General features: G+C 41.0%; 1 protein-coding gene across 1 annotated transcript in view; it reads right to left on the bottom strand.

Annotated features, from left to right (window-relative positions):
* LOC307255153 (receptor-type tyrosine-protein phosphatase mu) overlaps window positions 1-23,079 on the bottom strand; it is a gene marked incomplete at both ends in the record, with an annotated part of 168,280 nt that overhangs the window by 75,312 nt on the left and 69,889 nt on the right. The window contains 3 exons of the mRNA XM_080033786.1: window positions 2,005-2,114; window positions 4,150-4,461; window positions 19,458-19,751. Of these exons, the coding sequence (XP_079889912.1) occupies window positions 2,005-2,114; window positions 4,150-4,461; window positions 19,458-19,751 (716 nt within the window). The remainder of the gene's footprint in view (window positions 1-2,004; window positions 2,115-4,149; window positions 4,462-19,457; window positions 19,752-23,079) is intronic.

Here is a 23,079-nt window from a genome sequence, read left to right as displayed (position 1 = left end):
AGATTAGTGGTTTAAAAAGGGTAAAAGCATAACATTACTTAGAAGTAAAAATTCAGGTTTTCCGAAAATGATATATATATATTTTTTTAAATAAAAAGATAGTTGGATGATCAACTTTACCACAGCATCACTGTGATAAACAATATTCTTTTTCGCCATTAATTTTTATTACTAAATATAAATAATAAAATCTCCTGCATACCTTTGAAGACATGTTGGCTCATGTCTGTCTGAAAAGCTGTGGGTAGAATGGCATTGGCAGAGCTTGGCCAGAAAGGACTGGAGCTGAAATCTCTTTGATATCAGGCCTTTTTCAGACACATTACATTTTCAGTCCTTTGATTATGTCAAATCAAAGCAAGGTCCTGACTTATATGAAGCAACTTCTGGGGAATACCGGCAGAATACATTACGTGGTGGGACTTTCTTGAACCAGAGAGTCAGATTGGAGCGCACCTGGAGCAAGCTGCTGGCTTGCTAGATTTTTTTCATCCGTCACCCTGTTTAAGATCGAGTGAGATGAATATTAATAATATTTCTCTAAAATATTACTCTTACTCTTAAAAAAAGGCCTTTAAGTCTTCATGATCTTCAGAAATCTGTAATAATGCTTCCCTGGATTAAAAGAAAACCCTATTGTTAACTGTTAAATGTAATCTGTCAAGGCTTTCTAGTCATTTCTGCAGAATTTCAGTGTTTTTGATTTAGATTTATTTTTTGAAACACATTTGCCTCAGCGTAAATATAATTGAGCCTGGCAAAGCAGCGGTGCAAAACCACGCCATTTGCTCTGAATGCTTTTACTTGTAGCATGAAATTTTAAAAAGACAAACAACTGAATCACGTTGCCCTAAAAGTGATGAAGTGTGCGATAAACCCTACCATTTTACAGGACATTGTTTTCCTGCACTCTGCCAGCACCTCTTAAGTGCTGCCATACAGCTAAGCGGGGCACACAACACTGCTCCTCGGCACACTTGAATAAACAGGGCGCTTTTTATGATTCCCACTTCACGAGTTTGATTGAAATGTCTCTGTGCCGCTCGGAGAATATCTATTTCATATTTCATGGCGTGGCGGGGCGGATAGAGCAGACCTATACAATGACCCTGATTGCATAGCTTTTACTATTCAATCTGCTCTCCTCGTATGGGAAACAGCCCGGTCAATGATTGCTAACCTAGTCAAAATATCAAGCGCGAGCAAACGGGGACAAGAGGGAGAATAAACAGAGGAGAATCAATCTGTGGGAAAAGCTGGAGGATTACTTCCACCTTAAGATGGTTAAGATCAATGTGTACATATACCGTGTGCGTGTGTGTGTGTGTGTGTGTGTGTGTGTGTGTGTGTGTGTGTGTGTGTGTGTGTGTGTGTGTGTGTGTGTGTGTGTGTGTGTGTGTGTGTGTGTGTGTGTGTGTGTGGAGACTGTTTCTATTATTCAAGAGTCAATGCAGCTCCTAGACTAGGCTGTGTGGATCCTTGTGTCAACATTTGCTTTGCGGTGAATGGTGATATGTGTTTGAGGTGTGTTGCAGAGATTGTGTTTCCTTTAGAAGTCGCGCGCGTGTCAAAGGACACGAGATGACGGCGGTTTGCAGTTGATTCTCCTCTAGTAAAACGATCACACTCCAGTGTTACTTCATAGAGGACGCTATATAAAGCAGTGCTTGTTGTGAAAACCTTGAGTATGCCTTAACAAACTGTTTTAAACGGGTTGAAAGCTGTTCCACAACGATAATTTATAGCTAAGCTGACATGATAACTGATCAACACCATCCAAATTGGGTTAAAATCCAGACTTTACGACACTAGTGCCTAGATCTCAAGTGAAAGAGCCCACAGGATGCATCGGGACGAGGTAATGTATTTATATGCGACTGTCAAACTAATAATTTAAAAAATCATGTTTAACATTGGAAATATGTCTGATTACTACTCTATCATTCATTTGTAAAGGGTGATCGATATCTCTCAACATCTTGGCCAACCCTGGAGCTTGTGTACCTCGTACTGTGTTATGATCCCGTAGGTCTGCGCTGGTTCTCTCCACTTCAGAATGATCTTCTCCTCATAGGCACTGCCTTGAATGGACTCAAGAGGTATGGCACTTGGCACTGTGGAAAACACACACACACACACACACACAGACATAAACCTTCTACTTCAAAATTGAAACAAGTTTATAAAAGGCATACACATTAGGATTTCCAATGGAAACATATTTACTGATCTTTTTTCACCATATTATGTGCAGTCAAAATGTTGTCAATAAAAGTTGGATGAAAGCACTTTAGCAGCTTTAGCCCTTTCAATTATGATTTACCCAGCTGAGCACCTCATGCTGATAGTCATAACGCAATCAATAAAAAGAGCTTTTCAAGGACCCACTGTACAAAAATGGCCATGAGCAAAAAATCAAACACATACTAATAGGAATTTGTGAAACTATTTGAAGTCATTGTCACTCATACACACCCTAAAATGTGTTCTACAACAAAACTGAACCTTTTTCACACAGATAACAATGTGTAAAAACAAGGATGAAGTAGTATACCCCATGGGAAAAGTCGGAATCGTAATCTTTACGCAATGTTTACATGGACTAAGATACTGCAAAAAAAAAAGAATCTGGTCCTTTAACCCCCTCATGTGAATTGCTTTCATTCCGTAAGCGAAACAGAATCATGTGGAGATGTCTCTTTTTTTTCCCCTCAAGATTTATCCTAACTCTACAGCTACACCCTGTCTGTACACTTGTTCCCACGGGACACTAAACGCACAGATAGACAGACACACAGCGGTACAATGGTGAGAAAACAGTTTGGCGCTTTCAAGTTTTCTGATATCTGAGCCAGACACGACAAGACTCTTCCTTTTTTTCGTCGGCTGAGCCCGTTTGTTATCTGGCGGCCGGGGGTTTCCCCAGACTTCTATAGAGTTCATTGCCTCTGAGTCTTCTGAGGAAAACACACAGACCATCTTTCATCTTTGAAGGAGGTGTAACAACCGTACGATGACACAGGGGCTCGCTGTCTGTCTGACATCATGTGCTTCCCCGCAAAATATTTTGGAAAACCAAAACAACAAAAACTTGTCCTTTATGGTGCAAGCTTTTTATCGTCAGGAGAGAATCATACACCCAATTCTATAGATGATAGTTCCAATTTTCATTATAAAAAAGATGAGTTTTGCTGCTGTTGGAGAGCAGATATGCTTAAAGCTCCTCTGAACAGCCATTTAAAATAAAGGACTACTAAAATAAAATAAAAAGGCACTTTTGGAATCAACTTGCAGCAGTTAATGAAAGATGAAAAAGTGAGATTTTTTATAGGCTCAATATTAGTTGCTCATTCGATTTTTATGGTTTTGAATTAGCAACACTACATTACTACGGATCATTAATTCATATTTCCATATGCCTGAGATCTCCCTATTAGCGGAAGAGCGTAAAACACACACGAATAAAGCCTCTCACTTTGTAATGTTGTGACTTTAAACCGTTTAGAAATGCATTGAAAGGTACAGACAGATCATTCTCTTTGGTTAAAACTACGTTTAAGAACATTATCAAATTTTTATTTTCGTCAGAAGATATATTTTACTTACTCAGCTTAGTAATGCTCAAAGGAGGGTTACAATCAAGGGTGATCAAATTTGCCATTAGGAAATCACATGCTTTTTCCAAAACTTTATACTTTTCTAAGTAGCTACAAGGAACTTTCAGTTTTTATTTATTCTAGGGGCCCCTTGGACAAAAGCGGTGGTGTTTTTTACGATACACCAGTGCCTGCTGCACTAAAGATCTTTGCTGGCACATGCATAGTTTAGTGTGAATGTTGGGTGGCTGTGTTCCACTTATTTCATTGCCCTCTGTACTCACATCTAACCTGTACAGGAAGCAACATTGCGTTCGACTCACCTTCTTCATCAGTCCGACCCTAATTTGTAATCCTGTTTATGAATGCAGTGAAATTATGTTTCATGAACATTTAAGAGTTCCTAGTAGGAGGTTTCAATATTGTTATCTAAGTTTGTGAATGTTGGGTTGGATGGCTGTGTTCCACTTTGGTTTGTTCATTATTTACTTGCTCTCCTATGCTTCCTCATCTATTCTAACCTGGACAGGAATCAATGTTGCGTTTGACTCACCGTCCTCGTCAGTCTGAACCTCCAGCTCGGCGGTCTCCTTCACCCCCTCTGGGTTGCGCAGCACCAGCCTGACACTGAGGTTGGTGAAGGGTGTCAGGTTGTGGATGGTGTGCTGCGGGTCTCGGCCCTGGCTCTCATAGCACACCTCCTCCCGGGTCTCCTCCTTACCCCCGACCCCCCTGGAGCGGTACTGGACGGTCAGGTTGTAGCTGTGGCAGCGGGTCACGTTGTAGCCCAGGGGTTCCCAACGCACCGTCACTTGTTTGGATTGGATGTCCACCACCGCCATCTTCTGAGGGCCGTGCATGGGCTCTGGTAGGGAATGGAGAGAGAGAGAAAATGAGGAGTGTGAACGTACATCCAGATTATCAATTAGGCAACATGAAATGGCAGGTTGCATAAAATTGTTTCAATAAAATTAAAGAGATTTCAGAGGTCTATGTCAGGGCACAGAAGACGGTGTTCCTTTGCCTCAAAAGAAAATCTATTATTATGAGAATGTTCATGTTCAACACTTGAGACCAAATGCAATTTCCTCTGTTTGGACATCATGCTTCCAGAAATAGTTCTCGTATCTCAAAATAAGTTTTTTTCAATACTTTATAAACAAAAACCTCAACTTCTAAAAAGGCACTTCAACTTAACATTCCGTAATCATTCTTAGCACTAGCCTATTCTAAAGGGTATTACTGAGGGATGTGTTCATATGCGTTTAATTATCTGATTTATTACACATTTGCATGCATTTTTAAGACCAGTAAATAAATAGTATATTTTTGATTTATAAAATGAAAAAAAGCCTGTATCCAAAATCTTTTCTTTACACACTTCGGCCAACATCTAGATTTGCCGTTTTTGAAAAGATGCACAGACTGTATACGCATAATGAGATTTGCATATTCATTCAAACACTTCTGGAAAAAAATGTTTTGATTTAACAAATCGACTGCCTCATCTTAAAAGTTTCATGATGATATCTATATGTTCATACGTGACCCTTTCCACCTTCAGCATTTTTCAAAGCAATTTCAAAGCCACAGACTGATAACTGAGCAGTGCCACATATCTTCCCCGTTGCTACCAACTCGGTCTCACAGCAGCTGCACACACACCGCGGGTCTGTTGGTGGAAACCCCACAGCAGGAGGTGTATCATCCCTTTAGAGCATGTTCTGGGCCTCTGCTCCTTCTAAACCTTGGTTCTTTTGCCTTTTTCCTTTACTTTCCTTTTTTTCCATCTGGCACAGTGGCGGTCAGCTATTAGCACCACACTGACACAGAGTCGGCCGGCCTGTCAATCCATTCCCCCCACTGCCTCCCTATCACCTCTAATCACATACACTCCGTCTGCTTGCTATTTCTCTTATACCTTCTCCATTTTATTCCTCTACCTCCATCTCGCTTACCGTGGCTCCACCATTTCTATTGCATTCTCTCCCTCCCTCTCTCTCTCTCTCTCTCTCTCTGTCTGTCTGTCTATCTCTCTCTCTCTCCTATTTTTCTTCTCTCTCTCTCTCTCTCCGTATGCCTCTCCGACCTACGGGAGGCGAAAGCAGCCCAAGCACAAGGTAATGGGATCAATTTCCATTCCAGGTTAAATTCGCAGTCCATTTCTCTGGAACTTAACACTTTACCACCTATTAGGAAGAGCCAGGGCTCAATTTCCCCCTCGGTTCCCCAGGAGACACAGTCCAGCGAACCAGAGGCAGCCAAGGCAGCCATGTTTAACATTCTGGAGGTGCACTGCACGCTGTTCATTTTCTACAGGCTATACAAAAAAGGACACGACTAAACTAGTAAGAATCTACCAGCAAAAAAACGAAGACGGGGACATTTGAATGTGACGGCAACCTAGATTCATGACAGCATACAACTTATCCTATAAAGTTTTGAGAATCCTTGTATAACCATTTATTAACTATGAGATACATTTATTGTATCCGGCTACAAAAAAGAGCTACAAGACAGAAGTGTTTGTGAGGAAATTAGGTCATGACACGCAACATGACAGAAGCTTGTATAAGTGAGAAATGATTGTGCAAGAGAAAAAAAGACACAGGACAAAATAAAGGCCCCTGCTAGTTGAATGGAGAGATGGAACACTAGGTTTTCAAAAAGGACATACAACGGATGTGATCTCTCCTGCACTTTCATATAGACAAGATGAAATAGCATTAGAAGGGCCCGAAGGAGGCAGGAGGAGAGTTGTTGAAGACAGATGGGGAAAGGGATATCAGTGTGTAGTATGCAGTACATGGGGCATATACAAAGGGGCTACAAATGAAATATGTATAGGTCTGGAAATTGGAATTAAATCTTTCCTAATGGCACAAAAGGCAATCACCTTCACTTTAAAAAGGATTTGTGATGATAGTGTGACGCATTGTTCAACAAAACACACACATCCCTTACAGAGCATGTATTTCTATTGGCTTTTAGACTAATTTAAACAATAACGGCAGGGAATGTGTACATTTGTATTACTGGTAATGTGCTGTTTTGCATTGTAGCTTGGATAAAAGTGCTTCATATTCTTTGAGAAACTTTTCAGCAGTGCTGCGTCAGCTGCAGGACTCCTTTGAACATGTTTCATCTTTGATAAAGGGTTTCTGACCTTCAATGATTTTTGAAAATGTTAAAGAAATGTTAATCTTTGGTGGAGTCTCATGTAAAGCCCTATGCCTTTATAGGAATTAGTAGAGTCAAATATTCAGTATAAAGGCTAACAGACAGCATGTAAGCCCCATACAGTGAGGGGATACATGTAATATTTCATAAAGTGATCTGACATTTTAAACAAATGTAATCAAACCAACGAAAAATTATTCCAAACACAGACATGGCGTGAATTGGCAAAGGCAAACAGGGCCTCATCATATAGGCTGAAATGGTGGGGAAAAGACATCCAGAAAATTTGAAGTTTAAAACCCCTTTATTTGCGGAACTATCTGTTGGCCGCACTCAGTAGGCAACGGTTACACTAAACGCACAGAGAATTGCAGGGTGGCCAGGCACAGAAATCAAATTAAACCAAAACGCTCTCAATGTGACAAATGCACCAAAGTGTAAATCTCAGGGCAGACGTGCACCAGCGGCCGGGAGGAAGCCTCATTTCTGAAACGTTCTGGGGAGAATGTCACACTTCCATCTTTGTGGAACATCATAGATAATGCCCACTGACTGCAGCCTAATTCTGGCAAATGGAGAGATGCCAATACGAATGGGAATGGAAAATATAATCGTGAGCAAAATGGGATGCATTATTTATTCATATACACATTTAAAGGTGGAGTCAGCGATTCTGGAGAACGCTTGTTGTCAAAATCACTTTGTCAAAATCAGTAAATATATCCTCATGATCTGCTAACTGTACGTACTGTGTGCGCGCTGAAATATAATCTGGTGTTAATGCACAGCCTAGGCTCTGTAAATAGGCATGTTAACAAAGCGTATCATATGAACAAAGGGGCCAACCGTAGCTGGCAACCTGCCCGTTAACAGAGCCTCGTATACTGTGTATTGACACTTTTTTTCTTCCAGCGCGCGCACAGTACGGACAGCGAATCTTTAGGAAATATTCACTGATTTTGATTGACAACATTATATATTTTTTAATTATGTTATACCAACATGGAAAGTGCAAGTTACATTATAAAAAACAAAATGTCCATTTGGTAAACAGCTCTTATGACTATTCTATAGCCTCCCTCCTGGAGTTTTGTTGAGGAAAAGGCTAATTGTTTGTTGCCCCATTGGCTCCCTGTAGTGCAAATGCCAGCTGTCTGAGGGCGTGCAGTAAAATGTGACGATGTGTGGCGTACGCCCAATCACATCTCGTGCCCCGTGACTCACAATGACATCATCTGTTTTTCCCTGAACAACAAGGTGCCGGTCCACTCATTCCAGAGCCTGGTCATGGTTGACTTTGAAGAAAAAAACAACCTGTGCCCTCCTCCCCCACTTAAATCTGAAGTGAACCGGCCGCCCTGAATGGCTGATATCCCTTTATAAATCCTCCGTTCATAGATGGAGGCCACACAGCCATTTTAAAATAGATCCACAGGCCCGTGAATGACACCTGATGAGATGAGCCCATTACCCCCGGTCTACTGTGACTGCTAGTTTAGTTTTTATTGACTGAGCACTAAGAGGGCTTCGGTATCAAAAGCACAGGCACAACAAGAAATAACAGCGGCTATCTCTTGGAATCTGTAGTCGTTTTTTTTTTCTTTATAATTCTCACAAGCCATCACGCACTGAGGGCGACACTGGGGTGAGAGTACAAAAAATATGACTGTAATATCTCTCCAGTATAGCAGATATTTCTCATGGAATAGAGTTGTAATAATGGCTATGAAAGCTTCCCTCAGAGCAGGAAATTGCTTAGGTCTATCTTGTGCCAGGGCCACACACACAGAATGAGCTCCGGTGAGAGCCAGATTGGTATTCCAAGCGGTGGACAAATTACCGCGCTGCCCCCACAATCGCCAGATGTAATTGAATCATTTGAATTTGACATTTACACAGAACTATTAGTGTTTTTTTTGTCATTACAGTGTGACATTTAAATGTTTTTTTTCTCTTTTTTTTTCTTTTTTTTTTATCAACACATTATTGCCTTTCATTCATTTGAAACGGGGACCTGCATACAATGTGCGCTCGCTGCCGCCGAAATGATAACATGATTTCCAAAAAAAAAAAAAATAACCGCATGTTGCAGTCGTCTGTCCTAGAGGGGGCTTCAAATGATGCACTTAGCCCCTGGGTAGAGTGAGACATTAGTCCTGGATGAAAGGAAGCAAATTGGGCATGTCCGGAGCACAGCCACTTTACTGCAAGCGTGTGTATGTGTAAGGGGGACAGTGTGTGTATTTGTGTTGCGATTACAGTATTATGCTAGTAAAAGGAGTGTCCATACGCGTGTACAGCAGCACTGATCTGCTTTCCCCTGCATCTCACCAGCTACATGTACAGCGCAGAAGAACGATTTACTTATCAGATCTGCCTCGGGCTTGGCGGGCGTATTCAGAGAGCCTGGATCTTTATCAGATCCACATCGATTAAAGAGCAGAAAAGAACTGGTGCTGGCCTAGACTTCCATCTCCCCTGCTCAGCAAACACAACCAGGCAGGGGGGGGGGGGGGAGAAAAGACTTACTTCTCCAATGATTAGAAACCACAGTAAAGTCAATGTGTCCCGAGCCTGGTGGTTTGCTATCTCATCAGTTTGAAAAGGCACTCATGTTGTGAAGGAGGAGGGAACCTTGGGGGTGTTTTTTGCAAAGAAAATAAATACCTGGACTTTCACAGGATGGCATGTAGAAGAAATGTCGAATTCCTTGCTTCCTCGGCTTGTCACACGCAGGCACCCTTAGTCATAGACGGTAGCAAAACAACATGACAACGGCAAAGATTAAACCCCGGTCGCTGTGGCTGTTTTCAAGTATAGTGTTCCTTTCCTAGTCAGCGAAGGGCCTGGCATCGCACTGCTGCCGTCACTTATCTCTCCATTGCTTGTGTTATTCACTCCGTTCTGTTTGAGTCGGGCGGGCCGGGGAGGCGAGCACATTTGTTTGCCGCTTTCTATTACATCTCAGTGATAGCACTGAGGTCATTGAGGTAATGACATGGGTTTTACACTTAGGAAATCATTTTCATATGCCGCAGAAGCGAAGCCCTAATGATAGCTTTTGATAACCGACAATCAAAGCTCCATCGCCCTCCTAGAGTGCTCCTCTATGCAATCCTCGGGAGGAAGAGAAAGAGAAGGGAGGGAGGGGGTTAAGAGGGAGATATTGAGGGTGTGTGTGTGTGTGTGTGTAGAAAGAAAGCTAAGACAGAGGAAAAGGGGGAGGTTAGATAGGGCCAAGGTTTTTTGTTGTCATTAAATGCAACAAGTCAAAGCAGGCCTTGGGGTATGACGCGTGTACACACGTTATAATTGATAGGCACTGTACATGGACCTCTAGTGTTATAACATCGCCCTCTACACCCATTACAAAGTCAGAGACAAATGCCCACACGCTCCGCCCGGACACACGCACACGCACACACACACACACACACACACACACACACACACACACACACACACACACACACACACACACACACACACACACACACACACACACACACACACACACACACACACACACACACACACACACACACACACACACACACACACACACACACACACACACACACACACACACACACACACACACACACACACACACACACACACACACACACACACACACACACACACACACATTGCCCATACACCTTGGAGGCGTGGATAATCACAAGGATTTATTGAATGGTGGTGGTCGCTCCTCACTCCATCAAGTCCTTCTTTATAGGCCTGGTGATGAATGGGGGCTGCCATGAAGGCGGAGGATGGGGTGTGGGGTGTGGGGCCTACAACACATGCTGGATCCAATTGAAACCCCAGAATGAGCTTCCGCGGCCGGGCCGGAGCGGACTGCCACCTTGTCTGATGAACCCCCTGAAGCCGTAGGGGCGGAGATGAATGGGTGAAAGGTACGCCTTCCTTCTCAAAGCACTGAATAGAAAGGCAGTAAGGCAGGAGGTAAGATATACCATACCAGCACAGGAGCATGGTGCATGACAAGGCTGAAGACTATCAAGTCATACCAACTCAATGCCAGTCAGGCTCTGTTCATTATCAACTACCCTACTGAGAAAACTGGCTCTAAAGTCAGCAATTTTGGAGAATGCTTTTTGTCAAAATCAGTGAATTTCTCCTCACAATCTGCTACCTGTCCATACTGTGTGCGATGGAAGAAAATCCAGTGTTAATACACAGCCTATGGGCATGTTGCTACCTAGTACCTACGGTAGCCATTTGTGAGGATATTCTCACACATTTTGACAAATAGTTTGAGAAACAAACATTCTCCAGTCCGTCATAGACAGAGGTTGGACACGATTGTGTTTAAATATGGGAGCGCATTTTAGACAGACAGTCTCTCTCGGAAGACATTCATAGTGTTGCACTTAAGTGTTCACATGGAAAGTGAGAGAAATAGTTGTGTCATGAATGAAACAATAAATTGAGAGAGAGTCATTCAAACCCTGCTTACTACTTTACCTCTGCACCGCTGGGTAATCAATATGTGAAGTAAGTGTGAATGTCAGATACTTAGTTTCACAAAGTTACAGAAAAGGTAAGACGTAGCCCACCTAATCCAATGTCAAACATGTATGGCAGGGTTATTTGACTATTCCACAAGCACTTCTGAGAAGCATACAGGCAGTTTAGCACATCAAACCCAAGGGCATCTGTGCTTCAGTACCTTTCTTATGGCACATTTTTACTGCTTAAAATGTACTTTTTGGATAAATATGTGCAAAGATAAGTCATGTTGCATGTTCAACAGCCAGCTCCCATTTGAGTGTAAGCCATGCATTTACAGACAACAATGAATGACTTGGAGACAAGATCTAAAGATTGAAGGATTGCTTTTTTAGCTTTATATATAAATGGGTTTATGCATGTTTATCCACAATGGACATCAGAAATGTGTCCATAACTATAGAATTAGTGATGGAGTACAACTATGATGCATGTGTGTTCCTGTTTGATATAACGTTTGACACTGAGAAGAGGTGCCAGTTTTGATGAGTGCACCAATGTGGCTCTAGGTGTTGAAACAGACAAAATGCAGTAATTATTATGAAACTCACACCATGAATGCATCCACTAATATGTCTGATCATCCATATATAGTGTATATTTGCATGGAATCAGTAATTCCATTAATTAATAATTGTTGCTTACTCCTACCATTTTCTACAACATATTGGACTGTAAAGTAGTTACAAAGCATTAAGGCTAAAAAGAGGTTTTGCAGATTATTCATCATCACTGTAGCATTAAGTGAGGTGGAAACTTAAGTGAGTACTGTGCTTCTGGTAAGTACAATGGTGAAGCACTTGAGATGCTTTTGCTGAAGAGTTTACAAGAAGAAAATAGCCTAGTGTGGCTTCGCTTAAAGACACTAAGCACTTGAAGATACAAGTCATAGAAAATTGCAGTTGTTTTTGCAGTATGTAAAACTTTGACTTGAAATTGAATACAAAATTGAAAATGAAATACCTTAATAAATAAGTGTATAAGATTAGTGTTTAGTAGGTGCTCTTTTCTATCATTTGCTTCAAATATCAAGCACTTGAAGATAAAAGTGATAGAACACTCTTGCAGTGTGTATTTTTGAAAATTTGAAATCGGATAAAAATAATGAAATAACAGTGTATCTGATGTGAGTTACTAGTCTTTCCTACCACTGACGATTTAGAGGGATTACAAGCACTAACTTGGCAAGTGTGCGTCAGGGGGCAAAAAGGTGACGGAAGCGAGAGTCCGCCAACCGGATAAAAACAAATGGACATCCAGTTGATGGGAAAGAGACGAGGCAGCGGAGGTGGAACTGGTTAAATCAATCTTTCAATTCGTTTCCACCAATACACTGTGCGGTGATTGGGGTCAGAGTGACAGGTAGAATGACCCCCCCCCCCGCCCCTCCTTCTTCCTCCTCCTCCTCCCTCTCCCTACCACCTCTGTCTTATACACATGCTCACACACATCCATCCCTACTTCTCAGACCCAGACTTTTTGTCTTTTTATGTTCAGTTTCCCGGGGAAAGCGCCTGTGGTTAGGGCTTACCAAACGGGGGGAGAAAAACATACAAGCCCTCATTTACCGACGGGGACACAATCTCTACAGGAGCAGTGGGAGGCTATCACGGCGATTCCTCAACTTCAACGCTCCCCAGATGGGCCCCGTACGCCATTGTCATTTGTCGCCAAAAAAGCTGCATGTGTCACACTCCACTCGGGGTGTTACCGAGTGTGTAAATCAAAGTGAAGCGCTTGACTTTGTAAAATGGTTGCTGGGTTTTCTTGGGAGCCACCTACTTAGGAGATATATGTGATCTAAAAGATCTAGCCATCTAGGTAAGGGGGAATGACGGATATAAATCGCATGCCTTCACCTGACATTCCTGTCCTTTAGTATGAGGAGGAGACACACAAAATGTTCTTGAGTTAAGAGTTATACAACCGGACTGAATGAGTGCTTCCTGGACGCTTAGCACAAAAAAAGGGGGGGGGAGTGGGACATCTATAATTCAGCAAAAGGATGGAAAAAAATTTGTGACAAATTACAGCAGATAGACCATGAATAATTAAACACCGAGAACAGAAACATTTAAAAGACCTTGAGAAGCATTTCAGTTCAAAATTAAACAGCAAAAACAAAAAAAAGGATCTCGCCAAGCTGCAGCTATTTATCATTCTCTTGAGGCCCAATAGTTGAGGTTCCAAACAACCTAGAATATAATTGTTTGTCAGGAGCTGAAGAACCAGCTTGTAGAGTAAGAGGAGGCTAGGTTTACAAGGATGTCACCAGAGTGTGGTTTGTGCACATCTGTTCATCAGAGTATCAATTTTCTTTGTGTTTTGGGGAATAGATAGATGGAGGGAAATAATAATAATAATAATAATGAAAAAGCTATAAATGTAGACGGTCTCTCATGTGTGCCTCTCCTTTCTAACCGCTGTTGTTTGAAGATGTGTCCTTGAGAGAAACACAATTTGCCTTTTGCTGAACCAATATCATAGAACACAATTCGCCATTCTACTCCCAACAGCCAGCGATAAAAAACCTTTTATTGTGTTCCTCCTATAACCTTCCCTGCACACCACAAACTCAATCTACCCTGTTTTTCTCCCTTGACTGACAAAAGAACACAAATTCAATGGGGCCTCAAACTAAGGCTTTTTCACTCTTTGCAACGGACAATATATATATAAACCCTTATAGGTCACATGTCTGCCAGCTATTGTGTGTGACAAACCAGAACCAATGTTATCTCAGATGGTGGGGTGAAGTGGCTTTTCTTTTCATGCCTCAAGGCTTCGATAGGATTAATTAGAAACATCAAAACCGAGCAAACAATTTCCTTTCCCTTTTAGAACCACAGAGACACATCTGCTCAATCTCAGCCTTGGAAGAAAAAAACGCTGCCATAATAAAGGGTTAGACCTAACAGACAATTGACCCTATATAGATGTATGAAGCTTTATATGGGGATACTAGCAATTATAGCTGATGGATCATAATTCTACCTTTGGTCATTCATAGGCCTTTCACACCGCCGCAAAATCGGAGCTAGTTCTGGGCTTGTTCGGAGTTAGAGCCAGTGTTTTGGTTTCACACCGCCAGAGAGCCTGCTCCGGGCCGTAAAAACCGGGGGAACTCATACCCCAGGATTGAGCAGGGTTTGATAAGAACTGCTTGCGCGAACGGTTGGGGGAGGGATTATCCTGACCAACCAGAGCAACTCAAACCTCATGCCCGCCATATTTAAAAACACCGCTACTACGAGACGTAAACATAACATAATTACCGAACGTAGCGATCAAATTGACCGGCGAGAATACGCTGTATGGGTCCTGTTTGCTTAAGAAAGCAAAGCGAGAGCCAACAAGTGTAAAAATAAGACGTATTCGCCGCTGTTGTTGTGCTTAAAGCTAGCGGTAGCTTTAGCGTTAGCCACAAGAGCAGCGGCGTCGGGTGACGTACACACACGTTTACAGTGACGTCATGACGTTGCTCTCTTGCCGGCTCCATGGCTGTCTCCGGTCGATGTGAAACCAACCGGTTCATAACTGGGATAAGGCTGTAACCAGTTTTGAACTGACCCCAACACCAGCCTGGAACTGACTCTTGGTTCATTTTGGTGTGAAAGGCCTAAAAGTGTCAGGGACAACCCCAGAGTACACTGAGTCAGTTCACTGCAAGTAAATGGAGGAGGTAACCTGGTTGGCATCGCACAACTTGAAATCCACACTCATCCTTCTAGCAAACAGAGTATGTTGGCGACCTGCATCCCATGTCCTTGGACAGCCAAGCAGTTTGTTTTGCACTCTGCTTCTTTTATTCTTTAACTACACAGTTTTGTTACATACAAAATGAAATAAACATATTCTTAGTGAAGGAGGGGAGGGTTCGGTCACAGCCTTGCTTTCACAATGAGCGAGACATTCGAGGGGCTGACTATTTTTCAGTTCCAACATAGAATAACATTTCATTTGAGTATTTGTGGGGGCTGGCCAGAGTATGCACCGGAAATGGACACATATTCCAAAGCCCTAATTGTCCTACGGGTAAGTGAGGTCATTACAACATATCGTCCATCAAAATGAAAAGTTCCTTGACGAATACTTTGTATAAAAGAAAAGAAAAGCAGCTATTTTAGATTGTTCTTTTCGAATCCCCTTTTTAAAATCTGAACAATGGCAAAGAGAAAGAATTACATTAACTTCCGTGAATTAGTCTATCCATTATTCATTACTTAGAAGTGTTTAAAAAGAGAAGGTGGTGGAAGAAAAGGAAGATTTTTTTGTTAACTGGCATCAATACACTCATCTGCACCGCTGCTATGATAATTATCTCGCTAGCCTTCTCAATTGAACAAGGTAAAAAAAAATACAGTTTGCGTTTGAACCACAAAGCTCAAGGTCTGGCAGTGATAGTGTTTTTCAGTCGGGATTTTTAATATACAGATAATTCACATCACATAATGCAGGAGTGAGTTCAAGACTGTACTGCTGTCTTCCTATGCAGTTGACCATGTATACACTGTATATACACAGTACATGTAAATGACACCATGTTCACCTCTTTCTCCAATGTATGTGATGTGTTCATTTCATAATACAACACTGCTTTGTTGAGCATGGCGGCGTTGCTGCATGTGTAGCTTCTAGTGTTTACACTTTTTCAAGCCAATCTTCGTATTTTACATTCGATAGGAGCTTTATTATAAAAAAATAAAAATAAAATCTGAAAGCATACAAGTGTTTGCAGGACTTTTTTTTACAATGGAAATGTACGTGCTGGAAAACTGGCTTGTTATGTACTTTCACTAATGTCACTTGGAAGAAAATATTTTAGTTGGTAAAAAAAAAAGTTATTATACCACTACTATCAATTTCATGTAGCTAACCATATACTTATTTGCATTACACACACACAATTGGTCTACACAAACTAACCAGGAGGCTAAATGCAAATAGCCAACCTTGGTGTGTGGGTAAACATAATTGCGCGTCTCCTCCCTGCTCTCCACTGTTCTAAACGATTGTTTAATGGAGTCTGATCCCTGATTAATGCTGATTCCCCCTGTGTTTAATAGCACTCGGTGGAACAGAATGGCAACGTGGAAAACAAACAGATGAGACTCAACCTCCCACGTGGTGCCACAGATGGAGACAACTTATAGACGGAGATGTGGAGTTTGGCAAAGGCTGCAGCCCTGAGCAGGTGTTTGGACTCAGCATGGACATGGTGTACTGACATTTCAAACGCGCCCGAGAGCCAGCAGGACAGCAAAAGGCCATAGGACGGTGAAGGCAGGACAGAATGTTCTTCTACCATGGAAACTAATATCAAATTATCTGTTGTTGCATCAAAAGCAAGTGCTATGTGGATAGGAAAAAATGCATATCCAACCCTTGCTCAATGTACTTCAAATGGTTTCAAAATAATGAGCAGTTTACTGAATTAGACAATGACAATGACAAGATGAGTTGTCGTAAGCAATTATGGGTTAAATGCACAACTTTATACCAAGACACGGTAGGTAAATACATTGTTTTCTGTATATTTCTCCTATACAACTATCTTCAACTGCCATTCTCTCGAGATGATCTTTATCCAATGCTAAAAATCTTACATCAACTAAACTTTCTATCATTATTCTTAGCACTATCTTGAAGGTGATTACTGAAGGATTTACTCATATGTTGTTAATTATTTGATTATTGATTTATGATTAATTTTGTTCTTGAAAAAACTGTTTTATGATGATATCTATAAGTTAAGAATTATTCACTTTTCACCTGCAGTGTCTCACCTTAAGAATGAGGTTGAGGAGTAAGGTTTTATGAGTTAACGATAATGCTCAAAATGTTTGTACACCTTAGACTGCAGTGGAGTAGTTGTTTAAGGCTTGCCTATCTGCCTCCCTAGTGTTGGCTGGAAGTGGTTTCGCTGTGTGAGATGATCTCTCAATACTGTAGTGCTGAAATGTAGTGCACCCCACTGGGATACTAGGGCACCACCTTATAATACAGTGTTTTCATCGAAGTAGCACTTACCAAGCACAGATGACTTGTGTGAAATAGTAAACAACTTCACACACGGACAAAAATTCCACATGAAACGGTAGTGTAGTCACAAAACTTTTTTTCTTTTTCTCTTTTAGTCAAAAAATGTCTGGCAAGTAATTTTTGTTGCCATTGTGAACCTCCTAGAGCAATCACAGAAGACATTCGTAGGAGCGCAATGGAGGTGTTTCACGGCAAAGAAAGCCTTCCAAGGCTACCACTCTTTCTGAATTGAATTGGTGGCGGCCTTGCATAAAACATTGCCTTTTTTTCTTTTTACACAGAAGATTGAATTAAAACATCCTTCGTCATTGCTCGATTTTTGCAAAGTGAGTGACCAAGGCAGGCATTGCTATGAATAATTATGTTGAGAGAGTGCTTCCAAAGTAGCCACAGATTTTCATTAGCGCCCCTCCAGACAGCTAGTGTGCGGTGTGGGAGAGAGAGAGAGAGAGGAAGGGAGCCTGTCTGTATCAACAGTGATGTATCACACGACCCTGTGAGTCTTAACCGTTCAATTAGGAAAGCTCTGCCGTGGCCCAGGACTGTCAGGGAGAAAGACCTGCGGAGAGGCCCGGACAAGATCAAGAGCTGCTTCCTCAAACACACTTCAGGAGCGTAGGCCATCAATCTCCTCGACTGTGGATGGCCAAGGGGGCAGGACCCCCTGCAGTAGCTTGGGCCCGGTTTAGAAAAAAGGGCTGCCCAGGTATAGAAAGCCATTCATCCCTATCAAGCCAGACTGAAAAATGAATAAGCTGGTGACCTTCACAGTAGGGAGACGGGGTTACACCCTGGGCTAGGGGAAGGGGAGAGTGAGAGTGAGAGAGAAAAAAAAATCTCATTTTCATCAGCATTTCTCTGGACACCAAACAGCATTAGCGCGCAAGGGGAAAAAGTGCTGAGGCTATACGTTTGTTTTGTTCCCCCGACTTGGCATGCTATAGTACAGCAAAGGGAATTTTAGCTGGTTAATGTTGTGAGAAGGGCAATTTGTACAATATCATCAGGCACTATTCGAAGGGTTTATGTACATGTTTGAGTTGGAATGCCCACAGTATAGCGGCGATGTAATGATCCAAATTTAAGGTGCCAGTCCGCTACACACATGAGATCAATCTGTGTTGCTGATGAATTAGGGAAACCTGCAGGGACTTTGGAATGAGAATTAAGTTGGGATAAACAATGAGTTATGAGGCTAACCATGTGTTGGGCCAGATTTCTGCTCTCTGTAAGTAGCCAATTATAAATCAAATATATTGTGACAAAGCTAATCCAGATAGCACAAAGAGTTTATTTGAATTTGTTATTATTCCATTGGTGCATAAGCATTATCAGTTTATTTCTGTTACCTGTAAATTAATGCTTAAAGGGTATGCACAGCTCTAATGGTTCCAGATGCTAAGTGTAGAATACATTACTTAGAGAGAAGACAATGTATGTCCATATGCCATAAACTCTTAATGAAGATCCATAGGTGGAAGCAACAAAACAAAGGGCTTTGTTTAGAATAGAAAAAATAATCACCCAAGTATAGTGGCAAAGGTACATGGAAGGCTTTTGTAAGCTGGAGTTATTAGGCTTGAGAGGAAACACAATGGATCTCCATCAACCATGCAGCCCTAATGGATATTGTATGAAATGTTTTGATTGCTAAAGTAAATTACAGATGATGCTAAATTCAAATACAGAAAGCCTAAGACAATAATAATAATAAAATAATATTATAAACCGCTGAATGCGATACATTTTTTATTTGTTTTAATCAGAAATGAAACCAATGTATACCAATCTTTTGACTTATCTGAGTGATTAGTTACATTGAATTGATTACGTTTGGCTTATGATTATACTTTCTTCTATATTGCTACCTCCAAAATAAACGCACAATGAAAAACTTAAAACATGAGAATAATCCGTGTGCAATACTTAAAATGGAATAGATACTGTATGTTTACGTTACACATCTACAATCAATAGCATGATGAATTGAATAGGTAATAGATTCAAGCCCATTCAATTTTGACACTGAAAACAACCCAATGTGTAACTTCCCCCCCAAAATCCCAGTGCTCCTTTGGAAGTAATTATATTGTTGTTTCTTACCAGCACATTTGGTCCTGGCCCTCAGCGGGGGTCCGGGGGCTCCGGTGCCTCCCTCCAGGGGTCTGGTGAGCAGAACACTGATCTCGTACTCCGTGTCCGGGTCAAGATGGCCGATCTTGTGTGTGGTCTTGTCCACGGGCTGCAGGTCGTACATGGTGCCCGACACGGTGCGATACTCCACCTCTCTGTCGATGATGGGGCCGTCACCGTTGATGGAGTTAGCGTTCAGCTGGATCCAAAGGTAGGTGGCGCCGACAGCAGTGAGCTGAGGCGGGGCGATTGGCACTGGGGGCTCTATATGGAAAACAAACAAAAAAAAACTCTATTTTTTAACCTGTCACTTTTTATTTGCTAGTTTTTATAGTCTCTTAAATGCTATTTCTTTATTTTCGATGTATTTTTTATGCCCCCCTGTAAAGAACTTTGAATTGCCTCGTGTCTGAATTGTGCGATATTGTATGAATACACTTGTTTTGCATTGATGTTAGATAACAACGCTATAATGGTGAAAAGTCTTCACAATACAGAAAACAATGTTTTTGTTTTGTTTTGTGTATGAAAAGCACCGACTTTAAAAACTGTGGATAAACGCTTGTACCAGGCAAATGAAATGCTCAAAATCAATTTTCTTCTTCTAAGCAATAAACCACCTGACAATCCTCTTCAAGCACATAAGGAATGTCTTCATTTTTACAGTAATCGAGGTATTTAAGAAGAGTCACGTATAGCAATCAATAGCTTCAGCTTGGTGAGGGCTCACATCAAAAAGGTATAGTACGCTGACTAATGTCACCCAGACCAGGGAAATCGCTGCTGCTATTTAAAAACATATTGATTTCAATCAGAGGACTTCTATGGAAAAGCCGATGGTAATTGACAACTACTGGAATTGTCATCTCTCGTGTCTTATTCCGAAGCTGGTTTAATCTCTCAACTCACGAGTGTGAAAACAAACAGTACTTTCCTTCAATTCGTAGTAAAGAAGTAGATCGAGTACTTGGGTAAAAGTACTGACATATTAGTATTTGTGTTCAACTGAGATTTGATTGCTGTATCCCAACAAGACAAACAATTACACACTTTAAAAGGTTTAATCATTCCACAGTAGTGTCAAAATATATTGCGTGGAATTATGTAAAATGTACTTAAAACTCTTAATCTATTTGGACTACAGTACAAAAGTCCAGATCTTTTTCTTCGGAGATCTTCACATAAGAATCAAAAGTACACAATGAGAACATGGGGTTATTTCGAATAGGAAACTGCAGTCTGTGGTTAATAAATAAGAGAAACAGTGTACACTAATGAAACTGAGGACGTTTTTCTGCAAATGAATGGAATTAAAAGTCTGATCCATTTGAATCTTCAATGTTGTCTGTTTGAATATGTCGGAAATGTTATTTCAAATTCTTCAGTACAAGTTTTATCTTAATCATCTTTAAGACAAATGGTGTGTTCACTGTCATTGACAATCTTGACGATGACCTTTTGTCTGTTATGTCTAATCTTGTGCCATTTCTTGTTTAATGAGTCTTTCTTGAAATGTCAGAGACTTTTTTTTTCAACTGTGTGATATTTGCTGGATTGCCTTATCATATAACCAGGCAGATAGACGTTATTGTACCATTTGTATATCATATATCTCTAAGAAACATCTATGAGAATAGTTCCCCATTTTTATATTCATTTTTTAAAGTCAGTCACAATATTACAGTTGGTTAGTTTATTAGTTCATTGTCAGGGACCATGTACAAAAATAACAATATTCGCACAGAGAAGATGTGCTTTGGCAATTTGTTTATAGCAATTTGCTCATTTCCATCTGCAGTCCCTGTGCTTGCAGAATACAACACATAAAATACAATTTAAAAAAATATATATAAATACATACAGGTGAAACTCGAAAAATTAGAATATCATGCAAAAGTAAATTTATTTCAGTAATTCAACTTTATAGGTGATAATAATATCTTATACAGACTCATTACATGCAAAGTGAGATATGTGAAGCCTTTAACTTGTATAATTGTGATTATTATGGCTTACAGTTTATAAAAACCCCAAATTCAAAATCTCAGAAAATTAGAATATTACATAAAATCAATAAAAAAAGGGTTTTAAATACAGAAATGTCGGCCCTCTAGAAAGTATAATCATGCATATGTACTAAGTACTTGGTTTGGGCCCCTTTTGCATGAATCATTGCCTAAATGCGGCGTGGCATGGATGCTATCAGTCTGTGGCACTGCTGAGGTGTTATGGAAGCCCAGGTTGCTTTGATGTGGCCTTCAGCTCGTCTGTATTGTTGGGTCTGGTGTGTATCATCTTCCTCTTGACAATAGTCCATAGTTTCTCTATGGAGTTCAGGTCAGGAGAGTTGTCTGGCCAATCATGCACAGTAATACCATGGTCAGTCAACCAGTTACCAGTGGTTTATGGTACCGTGGGCAGGTCCCAAGTCTAGCTGGAAATGGAAATTGTCATCTCCATAAAGATTGTCAACAGATAGAAGCATGAAGTGCTCTAAAATCTTCTGGTAGATGGCTGTGGTGACTTTGGACTTGATAACACAGTGGACCAACAGCAGCAGATGACATGATACCTCAAATCATCACTGATCCAAATTAAATGTTGCGTTTCATTTGGAAATCAAGGTCCCACAGTCTAGAGGAAGAGTGGAGGAGCACAAAATCCAAGGGGCTTGAAGACCACTGTGAAGTTTCAAAAGTCAGTGATGATTTGAGGCACCATGTCATCTGATGGTGTTGGTCCACTGTGTTATCAAGTCCAAAGTCACCACAGCTGTCTACCAGGAGATTTTAGAGCACTTCATGCTCGTGTCTGTTGACAAACTTTATGGAGATGCTGAATTACTTTTTCCAGCGAGACTTGACACCTGTCCACAGTGCCAAAACCACAAGTAACTGGTTGACTGACCATGGTATTACTGTGTTGATTGGCCAGACAACTCTCCTGACCTGAACCCAATAGAGAAACTACGGACTATTGTCAAGAGGAAGATGATACACACCAGACCCAACAATACAGACGAGCTGAAGGCCACTATCAAAGCAACCTGGGCTTCCATAACACCTCAGCAGTGTCACAGACAGGCTGATAGCATCCATGCCACGTCGCATTTAGGCAATAATTCGTGCAAAAGGGGCCTAAACCAAGTACTTAGTACATATGCATGATTATACTTTCTAGAGGGCCGACATTTCTGTATTTAAAATCCTTTTTTATTGATTTTATGTAATATTCTAATTTTCTGAGATTTTGAATTTGGGTATAGTATAGTAAAGTATAACAAATAAAGGCTTGAAATATCTCACTTTGAATGTAATGAGTCTATATAATATATTAGTTTCACCATTTAGGTTGAATTTCTGAAATAAATGAACTTTTGCACGATATTCTAATTTTTCGAGTTTCACCTGTATATCACAACGCACATACGCTACACATGACGTAACCATTTGCCATTCACATATGGAGACAACAAAGCCATCTCACTATCTTGTCTTTCACACTTCGTACACCCTCCCTCCCTGTCTCCCGGTGCAACCAACAACCTGCCATTGTCAACAAAGAGCTATGACCCACAGTCCAGGCATTGCTT

The sequence above is a fragment of the Ammodytes marinus genome, assembly GCF_949987685.1.
Source record: "Ammodytes marinus genome assembly, chromosome: 9".
Lineage (NCBI taxonomy): Eukaryota > Metazoa > Chordata > Actinopteri > Uranoscopiformes > Ammodytidae > Ammodytes > Ammodytes marinus.
Note: the sequence above shows the minus strand (reverse complement) of the source record. Positions and strands in the feature narration are given on the sequence as shown.